At 37.4% G+C, this 14,768-nt stretch overlaps 1 protein-coding gene across 2 annotated transcripts in view; it reads right to left on the reverse strand.

Annotated features, from left to right (window-relative positions):
* Positions 1-14,768, reverse strand: part of GRB14 (growth factor receptor bound protein 14) — a 122,572-nt gene that overhangs the window by 21,073 nt on the left and 86,731 nt on the right. For both annotated transcript variants that reach the window (XM_037143069.2, XM_037143070.2), the window contains 2 exons: positions 3,771-3,892; positions 1,855-1,929 (listed from right to left, as the gene is read on the reverse strand). In XM_037143069.2, coding sequence (XP_036998964.2) covers positions 1,855-1,929; positions 3,771-3,892 — 197 coding nt within the window. The remainder of the gene's footprint in view (positions 1-1,854; positions 1,930-3,770; positions 3,893-14,768) is intronic.

Below are 14,768 nucleotides of genomic sequence, written 5' to 3' on the forward strand. Positions count from 1 at the left end.
CAGAAATGACTCACACCCAAGTAAACTCTTTCAAATTCCTCACCCACAAATTTGTTGGCAAAATGTGAGTGGATACTCAGACCGTTAAGGTTTGGAATAGGTTGCTACGCAGTAGTAATTAACTGACAGGCACGCTCGTCAGGAAACCAGAGTGAAAAGGAGTAGCTCTGTCTGCATGGCTGTGCTGAGCACCTTTAATAAGACAATGAAAATGCACTGGCATCTCATTAAAAGAAGAAAATAAAAATGCCTATGAGTAAACAAATGCAAAAAGGCAACACCGAGAGTGAGAGAAATTATTAGCTAAAACACTGTAACATTACAAAATGCTACTCAGGGAAATGCTGCTAGTAGGTATTTATGTTTTTTAAGTAAATTACTAAAAACAATTTCAATTTAATGAGCCACAGATATCAATTAATTGACATGCAAAGCAGGCAACTACATTTTTTAGTTTGAGTGCTTTCCAAGTTATTAAAGCAAACCAATTAAATTTTAAAAAGGGAGTCATAGAGGTCACACTAGAAAAAGAAGAAACGCTTTAAAAACTGGAAACATTGCCTCCGTGGACAGAAGAGGTCAGGGCCACATGCGCGACGATCTGATTCCAAGGCTATGATTTTCTTGTTTTTATAATGTAGTATTAAAGTAATATAACTACATTATGGGAGAATTTGGGAACAGAGGTGGAAGGAAAACTCCAACCCGCCATCCTGCTAGGACCCGGTGGTGAGGCTCTGAGAAGGCGTGGCAGCTGGGGTGCCGGGGCCGCCCCCGCCCTTCACCCTACTAGTCTGATGGGGAGTCTGCGAAACCTCGTAGTGTATACGTAGCTTTGAAAAAAATCTCTTCAGACTAATCATATTTTTATTATAATGCATATAAATGAAATATATTAAAAAGCTCACAGAAAACAAATCAATCATACCCAATATCTGTATTACTATATTTACAAGTATATTTAAATATCAATATATTTAAAGTAGTATCTATATTGAAAATATTAAATGAAGAACATTAGAAATTTTCTTCACCTGAGATCAGAGAACACGGAGTGTGTTTGGGGACGCCCAGGGCCTCTATCAAACAGCAGTATCTTTGTAAAGATATTGCTCAGTACAAACCTGCTGACAACTATAGACCTTCTGGTATAAAAGCTACTGATCTATCAAAGATAAAGTAAAATAACTGAAATCATTCTTTTACTGTAATGAAAGTAACTTGGAAAATGATCCCCTAATGTTACTGACAATTTGAAAGAAATGAGCCCAATAAAATGCAAAACCAATGAGACTTTTCATTAAATAGGTAATACTCTTATTTCAGCCATGATATTTCACAATTCTACTCAAGTATTTCTGTCTTAGGTACTACAAATATTAATGTATAAAATAGTTATATTTTATATCTTTTTTATTTTTTCATTTAATTGCTAAGTATTTTATTACAGATAGGATTGAGGGCATTTCTTATAAAACTTAATACTAAATATCAATTAGTAAAATATCTACTATTTAATGAAAATTTTAATTTTTCTAAAGACTAAGAATCTTTAATCCCATCACAAAACAAAACTGCAAACTTCCTTTCATGATACACATTTTTGAACATTTACAAACCTTTGCCAATTAGCCAAACCTGGGAAGAACAATATTCTTATGTGGTCCTATCAATTTAAGGAATTCTTTATCCAGATTATGCTCTTGTCTTTTCCTTCCTATTCTTTTCAGTTTTACCTCCAGCAAAATTTAATCATTCAAGACTTATCATTTCAAAATTGAGACATTTATATACATGGACCTTAACGTTTCCCTTTATTATTACTTAACACATTTTAATGGAAGTATATTTTACCTGCAAAATCTGTGTGGGGGATATTTCACCATTGGTTTCAGTTGCAAAAGACACCATATGCTCTGGAAAAAAATACTGACGAAAACATACAGGTTACATTATCCCAAAACCTGTGCTAGAAAAGATTCAGTTATGACCATTGTAATCTAAAGCCAAAGTTCTTCAAATCAATGTGCTGAAAATTCACTCAAAGTGCTTTTAAAAATGACACTCTGTGGACTTTACCTTGAGGTATGTTAATGGAAAGGTCAGAGTTGAGCCCAGAGTAGCAAACACTCTCAGAGGACACCCAGGAAAAAGTTCAGAGACCTCGAGTCACACAAAACTCTGCCCTTGGGGTGACAGTGCACTTGCTCCTGTTTCTCTTCCCTGAGCCCTGCAACCACTCTAGCAGTGCTAAAGGACCTCCAACTCCGTTTTAGAAAGGCAAAGCTCATAGAAGTAAAGGGTGTACTCAAGGTCGCAGCCCACACTGTAGAGGAGCCAGGGCTTAAACTAGGACCAGGGATCAAAAAGTCCAGTCTTTCTCACTCACTGTTTTTCCAAACTTGTTTCATTATAAAATTCACCCAGAGCAGTTGCCAGACATAGGAATTCCTAGGCTTCATTCCTGAATGATTCTGTAGTTCAGGTAGCTCCTGGATCCAGTGTTTTTAACAAGCACTATTCCCTTCCCCCAGTAATTTTTATAACTAGACAAGTTTGGGAAAATACATTACACCACTTCTTTCAGGACAGGCTTTTCATCAGAAGTTCTATTAACATTCAGTCTATAATAACACTGTGTTGCGGCAGCAGGGGGAGCTGCCCTGCCCCTTGGGGGAGGTTTACCATTCCTGTCCTCTGTTCACTAGCAGACCTCCCCGCCCCCAACTGTGACAACCATGAACATCACCAAGCATCCGCAAACCACCACCCCAGGTGAGAACCACTGCTCTAGGTCTACAAAACGGATGTACAGCCTATTTAAATTTTGAAAAAAATAGATAAAACCCCAAATGAACACTAAGCCATTTTCTATAACGATGATTTTTAAATTCTTGATTTTTATAAAGATTTACACGAAAACAATTTCCCTTCAAATTCTAATTCTATTTAATTTTTATTAGAACTCTTATTTTCTTTGGCCTAGATCACCCATTATGTTTCTATTAATAGGTTCAAATAAAAAAGAATATAAGAGGTCTTTTGGGGTTTGAAAGTATTCTATTATGATGAGTATCATATATTTTCCATAAAGGGTCATTTCAATCCAATTATCCAAAACATAGTATAAAAAATGCTATAGCTGCAAAGACCAAAACAATTTAAAATAATGATTTCAAAGGCTATTCTGACTTCCAAAGATCTCTGTTCTTCATTAGAATGTGATACATTTATTTTCTTTTAATGAGACGACAATGAAATTAGTATTTACTGGACAATAAATTGCCCTTTACCTGATTTCTACCTTGCTCACTGATTACTGCACTAAAAACAAAATAACTGGCAACAGCAAGGCTCATGTTAACCTTAAATTTCTAGATTAAGTTACAACAACCCCAATGATTATCAATCTGTTTTTACTTTAACATTTTATATTTTAAATATCCTAAGTTCTCTGAAAAGTGCTAAAATATATTTTGGATCCTGCTTGAGGATATCTAATAATTCATTCTCTAAATGAAATGTAGAGATTTTTCTTAAAAAGCAAAAAGCAAGAAGCATTCTTGAAAAGCATGTAACTGACTCCTGTGCTGAGGCTAATCAACTGTAGAGTAAGAAGAAATGTGACTAATCATAAAGGATCAGAATTCTTACCCACATGTTACCAAATAAGAAATTATATTTTATTTATAGTGATATTTCACATGAACTAAAACAAAATTTAACTAGTTCATTTATTTTTCATAACTATTAATAGGGATTTCACTTACCATTGGATTTTTAAAGAATTCATATTTGGCATAATTTTTTCTAAAGTATAACTTATTTTCTTCTTCCATTCCCCAGTTAGATAGCACTTCAATCACCAGCTCATGGTCTTCTACTGTTCTTTCTGTAAAGAATGTTTCAGTGAGTATGTCAACGGATGAATGGATAGATGGATGAATAAATGGATAAAAAGGTAGGTAGACAAATATACATATGGATATATAGATATCCATATAAATACACAAAATATATTATCTATGTATATTTATTCAAAATAGAAAATTTCAACTCAATTTTGAGAAAGCCAGGCTGACAAAACTTCCTTCAATTTTGAATTAGTAACAACTGATTTTTATACCAAGATAGACTGTAACCTGAAAAGAAAAATGAAAGAAATATCACAATGCACTTTTTGCTAATCCTGAACATGTTTTTACTGACATGTAAATTATAAATTTGATAACAAATCTGCATTAAGAATATGGGAGCTATTCTCATACTCTTCATGGTACCAAAATTAAAATCTTTGCCTTTGGGTTGAACAATTCAGCCCATGAAAAGAAGAAAGTTTTGGACAGGTTCAATATACATTTAAGACCTATAATCTGGATCGTTAAGAAAAACTAAAATAAATACTTTAAGAAGAAAACATTAATGTAGGTACATAAAATGTTTTAAGAAACCTAATTTCTTCAGGCACTTTATACTTTTAAAACCAATGTTCATGGAAATATACTTTGTTTTAACAGTGAAGACAACTAGGTAGAGTGGGAAAGCACTAAGGAGGAAAGTCACTTAAATGAAGTAAGCAGACACTTTAAGGGGGTGACCATAACATGCAAAATACCTGTTTAGTAAGAACTGAGTATCTTAGCAGCAGTTCCTAATAGCCCCAAACTAGAAACTACCCGAATGCTTATCAACATGAGAATAAATAAATAAGTTTTATAAAAGCACACAGTGGAATATATACCACGACAAGAAGTTTTATGGATGAATTTCACTAACATAATGTTAAATAAAATAAGTCAGACACAGAGAGTACATACTACATGATTCCACTTATAGAAGGTTCGGCACAGGTAAAATAAATCTATGGTGTTAGAAATCAAGATAAAGGGGATGGTGGGAAAGTAAATGGGGTCTGGTGGGAACCACTGGGTATGAAAAATATCCCACAGATCTGGGTGTTGAATACTCAGGCATATGCAATATCTGAGAATTCATTGAGTTGTCCAATACAGTTCCCATTTTTTAAGATAAGTGATACTGCAATAAAAAGTTAAAGTAGCTGTGAAATTACTAATGTAAAACAGGAGATAGAGAACAGCCAAATAAGAAATATAGAAATCCTCTGCTTTTTCTAGGACCTTTGTGAAAAGTATCTGTGTCTCAGAAATTCAACACTCGGTAGTGATCTGTGACCTATAACACCCAAACCCTTGAAAGTAATGTCACACTTAAATAGAAGCTTATTCTCTGAAAGGAAGTTCTTGCGAGAGTGCTCAATGAATATGGATGAGTTTGAGCTAAGTGTGCATCAGCACTCTGGGTTCTGTCCCTAACTGACTGCTCTTCTCCCGTCTCACTGACTGTCTCTTGCAGCTCCTTCTCCCTCCCAAGATGCAATCCTGGGCTCAACTCTTTTCTTTCCCTTTCTCTAAATTAATTCCTGCCCCCCTCTTTATCCATCATGTCTGTCAAGTTCCCTGAAGTGAAATCTCCGACTACAGCTGCTTTTACTCACACTCCAGTGCTAACTGCTAGACTTTCGACCACCTCAAACAGTTTGTCTACAATCAAAATCAGTAAGGCAGTTCCTAAACATACTAAACAATTTCATCAATTCCCCTTCTGAGTATATAAACAAAAGAAGTGACAGCAGGGCTGCAACAAAATATCTATACACCAACGCTCATAGTAGTGACATTCACAATAGCCAAAAGGTGGAAACGACTTAATGTCCACCAATAAATGAATAGAAAATGAAAAGCAATGCAGACATACAGTGGAAAAAACAGCGTTAAGACAGAATAAAGTTCTAACAGATGCTACGACATGGATAAATCTTAAAGACATTATGTTTTGCAAAATGAGACTCAAAAGAACAAATACTGTGTAATTTCATTTACATGAGGTACTTAGAATAAACAAATTAATGGAAACAAAAAGTAGAATGGTGACTGTCAGAGACTGGAGAAAGGAAGAAATGAGGAGTTATTGTTTAATGGGTTAGTATGGAGAAATAAAAATGTTCTAGAGATGAATGTTGGTGTCTCTACAACATTATGAATATACAAAATTCCTGTGAACTGTACTCTTAAAATGGATAAAATGATAAATTTTGTTATGTGTATTTTACCAAAGTTTTAAAAAGAAACAAAGTCCTCTTCCTTTTTCCTTCTCAAACTGCCTTTTCCCAAATTTTCCTATTTCCATTACATCTCTCTCCACATATACTTCACTATCCTCTACTCTGGCTATCCCCGATATCAGGGATTCTTCCTCTGAGTGTCTCTCACACAGACAACTCCCTCCCCATTTCCATTATCATCATTCCATTTCAGACCTTCACCTTTTCTTAACTGATCTGAAAACCTCTACTTTCTTGGTCTTTCAACCCAACCTGAACACTAATATCACAACAAACCTTGTAAGCAGTTTGTATCAATGCGATCCCTGCTCAAAATGCTTGTGGACTTCCCAGACTGTTATGAGACAACTACATGTAACCTGGCCATTATAACTCACTTATTTATCTATCCATTAGACAAATATTTATCAAAAGCCTACCAAGTGTCTGACAATCATCTTGGGGCTTGAAATTTTGTAGTAAAAAGTCAGAAATCGCTGCCTTATGGAGCTTTCATTCTGATGGAAAGACATGGACAATGAATCAAATGTTAAGTCTTAAAATGTTGCTGTAAATACTGCCTAGAAAAATAGAACAGGGAAGAAGGGGAGAGGAGGGCACAGGGAAAGGAGTCCATTTTCAGTAGCTTGCCAGGGAAGGTCTCTTACAGAAGGTAATATGCAAACAAAGATCCAGATGAGAAGAGGACATAAGCCAAGCAGTTATCTAGAGGAAGAACAAGAACAAAGCTCCTGAGGCAAGAGCAAGGATGATGTGTTTGGAAGACAGCATGAAGTAAAGGTGGCTAGTGCTGAGTGAGCAAAAGAGAGAGTGCCAGAATAGATTAGAGAAGTAATGGCATGGGGAGACTGGATAAAGCCCTGCAGTTCATAGTATGGACCTGGCTTTTCCTCTGAGTTAGATAGGAAGTCATTTCAAAGAGAATAGCATGAACCGAGATGTTTGCATTGGATCACATTAGCTGCTAAGTGTAGAACTGATCCTAAGATGCTTAAAGACGAAAGTAGAGTATCGTAATTAGAAAGAGGATGGTAGGTGATGTGGCTTGGAGTAGAGCAGTATCATCAGTCAACATGTAAGAAGTAGGAAAAATCTAGATATATTCTGAAGATAGAGCCAACAGGGTTTGCTGACAAGTTGGACATGGAATGAAGGAGAGAAGAGAATTAAGGAAGACACGTAGAGTCTTTATCTAAGCTCTTGGAAGAACTGTGTTGCCATTAATGAGTTCAGAAGACTGTAAAAGAAGTAGGTTGCCGGGTGAGGGGTGGTAGATCCAGGAGTCACTAAGATACTGAGTGGAAGGTGCCTTCCGAACAACCTTCTGTGTGACACAAACCCAGCTGTTGGTGACACAGCTTATAAACTATAGGTCCACATTTTTAAACATAGTATGTGCTAAGCACTATATATTCTTTGCAACTACAGTAAGAGAAAATTTCAAGGTATTATGAAAGACAGTTGTTTCTTTGTACCCATTACTTCTCTCTACCACTAAGAAAACAGCATTTGTTCTGATCTCAGGATGCACTATACAGGGGAAAATAAGGACAGAGATGCATTTTCTTTCCTTTTGAGCTTCAAAGTAGACTTTATCAATCTTTGACAGATATAACTGCTTGGGGAGAATCATGCTTAGCCAATCCTCCATTGCCTCATACAGAGATCCACCCTTTGTCTTCTGGGAAAGGAGCTGGAATCATGGGGTTAGTGGCAGAGAGGGTGGGGTGAAGACTGAGATGGAGACTGTAAGTAGATGATGTAGGTTCCAAGTGACCCTGCACCTTGCACCCCTGCAGAACTAGAACCCCAGGGTAAGGAGCTGATGGAGATATAATGCCGGGTAAGTTTCTGTGTGGTTCAAACGAGATTGTAGCCTTAGGAAACCTCTAGTCTTAAGTAGATGCTCTGAGTCTAGTATGGTAGAAAAGCAACATCTGAGTCTAACATCAAGGCAGAGAAGCCCATAGCATCCTGGCATGGGGAAAGAGCACTGAAGCAGTGCCAAGTGCCCCAGGAGAAGCGTAGAACAGCCAAGAGAAAACCATGAACTTAAGGGATTTTATGGTATAGTCAATAATTTGAGAGGAACAAGAGTTTTCAGTACATGAAGAGTTGGATAAGAGTTGGACAAATAGCTTCTGGGGCTTAAATGCCCCACCAGGGTGTTGGAAGAGTGAAAGTAGGTCAATCTTTTAACTGAGAATATTTTTATCTTAAATTTAACTCCTTTATAGAACATGAATGTATTATTTACTATAAGACTGAGAACAATCCAAGAAACAAACAAAGATTAAACTATCTGCCATTGAGAAATCAGGAGACTGAAGGTCAAAAATTAATTCAATTATAGAAATAAAGTTAAACCTCTGCAAGTCTCAGTCTGAGACCTTTTTCACTACTGTATTCAACCCCTGTAATATCTGCAATAGGCTGAATAATGGCCCCAAGACTAGTTCCTAATATCTTGAACCTGTAAATGTTACCTTCTATAGCAAAGTCTTTGTAGATGTCATTAACTTAAATATAATGAGATAAGGAAATTATCCTGAATTATCCAGGTAGGCCTTAAACCCAAACATAAGTATCTTTATAAAAGAGAGAGAGAAGGAGATATGACAAACAGAAGAAGAAAGGGCAGTGTGACCACAGAGTAGAGTTTCAGGTGATGTGGCCGCAAGCCAAGAAATGATGACAGCCACCTCCAGCTGACGAGGCAAGGAACGGATCCCCCCTAATGCCCTTGGAAAGAGGGTGGCCCTGCCAACACCTTGATTTCAGGTCAGTGAAATTAATTTTGGACTTCACCTCTAGAACTCTTCAAGATTACATTTCTGGGGTTTTTTTTTAAGCCACCAGGTTTTTGGTAATGTGTTACAGAGGTCTTAGGAAACTAATATAATAATCTAATGAGCAAGTTATATCCCTACTTTATAGCAAATGAAACTAAAGTTCAGAATGGCAAAATATTAGGATTTAAATGGCAGTCTCATCCTGGCTCCAAGTTGATGCTCTCTGTACAGCATTGCAATGAACTTCACTATACTTCCCACCAGAGAAGCATCTCCTGCCACCTCTGCTGGTCTGTTTATATCCTGCTCAGTCTTCCTGTTTACTAGCTAAAATCTCTCATGTTCTTGCAGTTTTTATGTTTCAATCACCTCATTTTTTTATTTTGAAATGAATCAAAATGTTTATGTTTCAGTAAACATTTGCTAATTAAGTGAAAATAAGCAACCACATTCTGAGTGGAAGAGGAAAGAAAATAATGGGCAAGATTTCCAATTTTATCAATCTCAACCTTACATGAAAGTAACATAAATCATTTGAATCTTGATAACATCAAAAAAGAAAAGAAAAGAAGAAAGAAAGAAAGAAAGAAAGAAAGAAAGAAAGAAAGAAAGAAAGAAAGAAAGAAAGAAAGAAAGAAAGAAAGAAAGAAAGAGGAAGGAAGGAAGGAAGGAAGGAAGGAAGGAAGGAAGGAAGGAAGGAAGGAAGGAAGGAAGGAAGGAAGGAGCCTTGGCCAGTGTAGCTCAGCTGGAGCACTGTCTTGGAACCCAAAAAGGTCACAGGTTTGATTCTTAGGGTATGTGTCTAGGCCATGGGTTCAATCCCTGGCTGGCGTGCATGCGAGAGACAACCAATAGAGGTTTCTCTCTCACATCGATGTTTCTCTCCATCTCTTCTCCCTCCCTTTCCCTCTCACTAAAATCAATAGGCATGTCCTCAAGTGAGAATTAAAAAAAGAAAAGAAAGGGGGTAGAAAAACCAAAACACATTTGAACAGCTATGACAAAAGAAGAACTAGAGAAATATATGTGATCACAAAAGAAGTGGCAGTCTAGTCAGGGTTTTGTTGATTACATGCAAACAAAACCCAGCATATCAATCTAGAAAGAACAAATAAGGGATATAATATCTGCAGAAAATTTCACAGAACTGTAATACCAAATTTTTAAATAACGCATGTACTACCATCAGGAAAACATACTGGTAACCTTAAAGAAATTTTCTTCAAAAAGAGCTAGCAAAAACTGGAGTATGTGGGAAAGCAAAAGATATATTTTCATTCTTTCAAAGAAAATTTCCAATACTATTCTATTAAAAATTCAGATAATGTATAAAAAACAAAGTCCAGAGGATCAAATGTAGCTAGCTCCTGGTTCTTATCTCATATACTCATTTGGTAATGGAGATAAAACTTTATTACAAAATCAGCTTTTTAAAAATTATACCATGTGATATGAAAACAGTCCTTTTGTAAGTTTATAGATCCCCACCCCACTCTGAATGCAGGGTCACATACCATCCTCATCCTAAGTCTTCTTATGTTAAAGAACTAGTGCCACCACAGTCCAAACGACCCCAAGAGGCATAACTGATGATGACGTCTTCCAGGAAATTAGTGGGTTTTTTAAAAGGCAGAGACCTGACTAAATACACACCTTAATAGGGAGTAAGTTCCACATGAAAATGCAGGATGCATCAATAGATTCCTTTGAGAGGAAAAGCAAAATGCTTAACCAGGAGGTAAAAAGTTACTGAAGACCAGCATTGTTTGACCTAGGCCACGGCATCCGACCTCATCACCAGGACCCAAGAAAAGGAAGGGAAAAACCAAATGACGCAAAATACTAGTCTCGATGGCCTACAATACACTTTCTTTTTGCTCTTCTTTAGCCCCATTCTAAAACCAAGCAGATTTTAACCAACTAAGTAACCCTAAGTAATTTATTACATTTGTAAAATATCTAAACAACACAAATTAATTCTCTAATCAGGGGCTCTTTGTGGCAACATCAGAAAACGATGATATTAGCGACTATCACCTGGAACAAACTCAGACTTTGAGTTATCATTTGAAAAGTGGCCCCAGTCGACTTTCACATACATTCACCATGATTATTTTAAAGACCTTATTTTTAAAGCTTCTTAAATCCATCTAAAGTACTGCATTAAATCATATTATTATAACTTCAAAGACATAGCTATCTTTTTAACTTTCTTAATTTTAAAAAGTAAAGTATTTTTCAGGCATTAAAAACATGTAATTTGATCAATTACAATGATCGAATACCACTCCTACGGAGGTACAAAAACAGGAGAGAGGCCACCTTACATCACTTCAATACAGCAACCAAACAGGAGAAAAACAGGAAAGCAAGCCTCCAAAAAAGGGAAAAAAATCTTTTTTAAAACAAAAACAAAAGTTTCATATTGCTTTAAATTTAATTTTTGTTCCTAACAGATCAATGAAGTATTATGGTAACAATAAAATATTAACAGATCATGATAACTACATATAATTGTTTTCTATTTAATTTTCAGGAACTTTTCCTTTAAATAAAAAAAGAAGAGAAGAAAAAATGTTCCTTCTGAAACTGTTGATTTAACTTGAAAGTCCTTTTAAAAAAACTCAAACCTCCCGGTACAGAAACTGTTCACCTGAGACCCCCTGTCTGAATTTCCTCGCTGAATCTACTGAAGGTACAGCGAGGGGCTCAGAGAGAAACCCGAGTCCCTGCTCCTCTCCTCACTTGATAAGAGAAGAACAAGAATGGTTTTTACCTCTAATTCACTCAGAAAACAATTCTCTGTATACCTTTGTTACAGGGAACTCCAGGACACAAATGGTCCTTGTACTTCTCTGTGCTAGGCAGAAACTACACACATTTTGTCAATCTTATTTTCAGATAAAAATGAACAGCCTCTGACCAAGCAAAACAAAAACTGGAGGAGCAAAGAATAAAACAGGGCTCAATTCCTAAAAGATCCCTTAACCTAAGAAAACTACTTAATACCAGTAAGATCCCTCAGAAAATTGCCACCACCAAATTCAGCTTCCCAAGGGCAATAAGAGGAAAATCTCAACCCTTCAGCTCATGGGTAGAAAGGCCTTGTGGATCATTCTTCAGCAAATCTAAATAGTTCTCACACTAACTCAGACTCAATGATCGCAACCTGTACTCATAGAAAGCCTTATTTTTCTATAGTGTTTGCCCGCATATTATCTCAAGCTGACTGGTAAATACCTGAAGAGCTAAGAAACAGCTTCCATAAATTCTAAGTTACCTAATGCATGCTTTAAGGATTCAGAGTAAATTTCCATGTGGGCATGATGTGTGATTGCTTTGGTTTCTTTTCCAAGTCTCTGCTGCTATGTACAATACTGCAATCCATCCTTTGAACTGTTTGATATAAATACCTTACAGTTTGGTACAGCTTATTAAAAACCCATTTATTTGTCCTGAATCCTGGATTACACAGATGTATGTATACACAGAGCTCCAGCTCTCATGGAATTACTGTTTAGTTATAATAATACAGTCACTATGAAGATAGTGGCAAGAATGTTCCGGTAGCACAGAATATGTGTACTTGACCCAAGCTGGGACTGCAGGCAGATGTCTGAGTGAGGTCTTTGACTTATGTCTTTAACTAATATCTTCCAAAGTCTGTAAAATTATGTTTATTCCTTTTGTCTGATTACAGAATATATGAAAAACACAGACAGCTGATAATCCTAGTCCATCTTTACACTTGTTAGTCAGGAATAAGGCATAGGCATTTAAAATTTCAGCACATTCCCTTCTTGCTTTTTCTCTAGCAAATATATTGCAATATATAAGGAGCTGTGTTTATATTTTTCACAAAATTTAGAAAACATTTTTACATTGAAGCATATATATAAAAATATATATGGTTTCTAAATTTGGTAAAATATACATACTTTTTTCAATCCATCATCATAATCTTACATCAGACCACATCAGTCATCACAGGAACAACTCCAAGAACATAAACCAAAGCTGTATAACTTACATCCTATGGGTATGTGGTAGTTTATAACATCCCCCTATTATAATAGCATTAGGTTTTATTGTTCAAATTAATACTATAAAAGTAATTCTGCTTAAACAGCCTTATGATACCTACTTCTTGTCCAAACCCGCTTGTTCCCCACACCCTTCCACAGCATGTACTTGCAGAAATGTCACCTCCCAGGGCACAATTCATCACTCCAGCTCCTAGTGCTTCCGGCACTGCTGTTATTTTGGGAGCTGCGATTTCCTAGTGGACGCATGAGAAGGAGTGGTGCCAGCAAGTATTCTCATTGTTTTCCTGGAACAGCTTCTGACCAGCAAATGTCTTGCCCAGGGGCTGGGTACCTGGAGGAGGCGGCTGTGTCTCCCTACCCACTCTCAGGTGGAAAGGGCGACTGTGCTTCCGAAATCTGAGCACGGGATGCCTCCAGCTGCTTTTCTACCTCCTCTCCCTGGAGGGTGGCACTAGGTAGCTTTTCAGTAAGTTCAGACAAGGTTCTCCTCTTACCTTGTCTTCATACATATTTTTAGGACACAGCTAGTGGTTAATACTTTACTGCCATTTTAACTAAAATTCCAAGTAAGCCTTGGAAGAGGCATAGCAGCAAGCCAGGTAAAGCTGGGTGAGAAAGGACTTCCTCAGAATCTCAACAGCACGAGCAAACAAACCAAGGATCAGAAAACATAGTGTATGGGGGCGACTACAGGCAGTTCTCTAATAAAGAAACTAGAGGAGGGAGGGGGAGACACAAGGTTGGAGAGAGGAGGGCGAGTCAGGGCACAGGTGCTACAATTCTGCAAAGAACCTTGGACACTAATGCAAGGAGAATCAGACCTGCACACAGATGGGTAACTGGTATAACCAAAGGTAAGAGGAAGAGCTTTAAAATGGAGGAACAGGAGAGATACGATGAGATCTGAAGTCAGGCTGTAAGAATAAGGGGACTGAGAAGGAAAAACCAGCTGTACCAGGAGGCAGGTTTGGTTACAAGCACTCTTTGCTGGTTTCATATTTTCCACCCCCAACCTCAGTGTGCTATCAGGACACCATGTCTCCTGAAAGCTCAGGTCAGGGCTCCAGCAGCCCCCATAGAAAAGGAAGCACAGGGTCCCATGTCCCAAAAGCTTCAGTTACTTCTGCCGGTGATGAAGGGAGTCACAAAGCCGAGGGCTGGTAGATTCCAAACAGCACAGAAAGAACAACACCATTTGAACTCCACAAAACAGAAAAAAACACACTTGAGGTACTTTTGTTAGGAAAAAAAAGTGAAGGAGCAGCTTGAAGGCAGGTGCCTGTGAGGCGCTCCCTCCCTGCCACTGTGCACTGTTTCTGTCTTACAGAGAGCACGTGGGGATAGCCACACACAGAAGAGTGGTATCGTTAAAAGCCTCCAGTCATTCACTTTGCTTATTAAAGCCACTCCACAGTGGAAATCATAATGGAAATCTCAGCTGTCCCTAGCAATGACACTAAAATACAATCAGTCCCTCTTCCCGAGGAGTACAGAGGCATGAGCTTGAGGTATTGTGTTAATTGCCACTGCTTCATACCATAGCGTCAATCAGGAATCAGAATGGGAGCGACAAGCATGGATGTCACTAAGTTCCTAAGGACTGGAAACTGGACTGTCCCTGCTGCCATCCTCTCAACAATGAGTGTGTTAAGAGTAAAGGACTCCATCTGGGGAACTACAGTGACACCCAGTGGCTGTGAGGTATTATAAGACACGAGTTACAAAACTTCAGTTTATTACCTGATGAGGAGGGGAAATATTTGTTGGTATACTGATATTTTAAACTCG

The sequence above is a fragment of the Artibeus jamaicensis genome, unplaced genomic scaffold (assembly GCF_021234435.1).
Source record: "Artibeus jamaicensis isolate MK-2021 breed Jamaican fruit bat unplaced genomic scaffold, CSHL_Jam_final contig_391, whole genome shotgun sequence".
Taxonomy (NCBI): domain Eukaryota; kingdom Metazoa; phylum Chordata; class Mammalia; order Chiroptera; family Phyllostomidae; genus Artibeus; species Artibeus jamaicensis.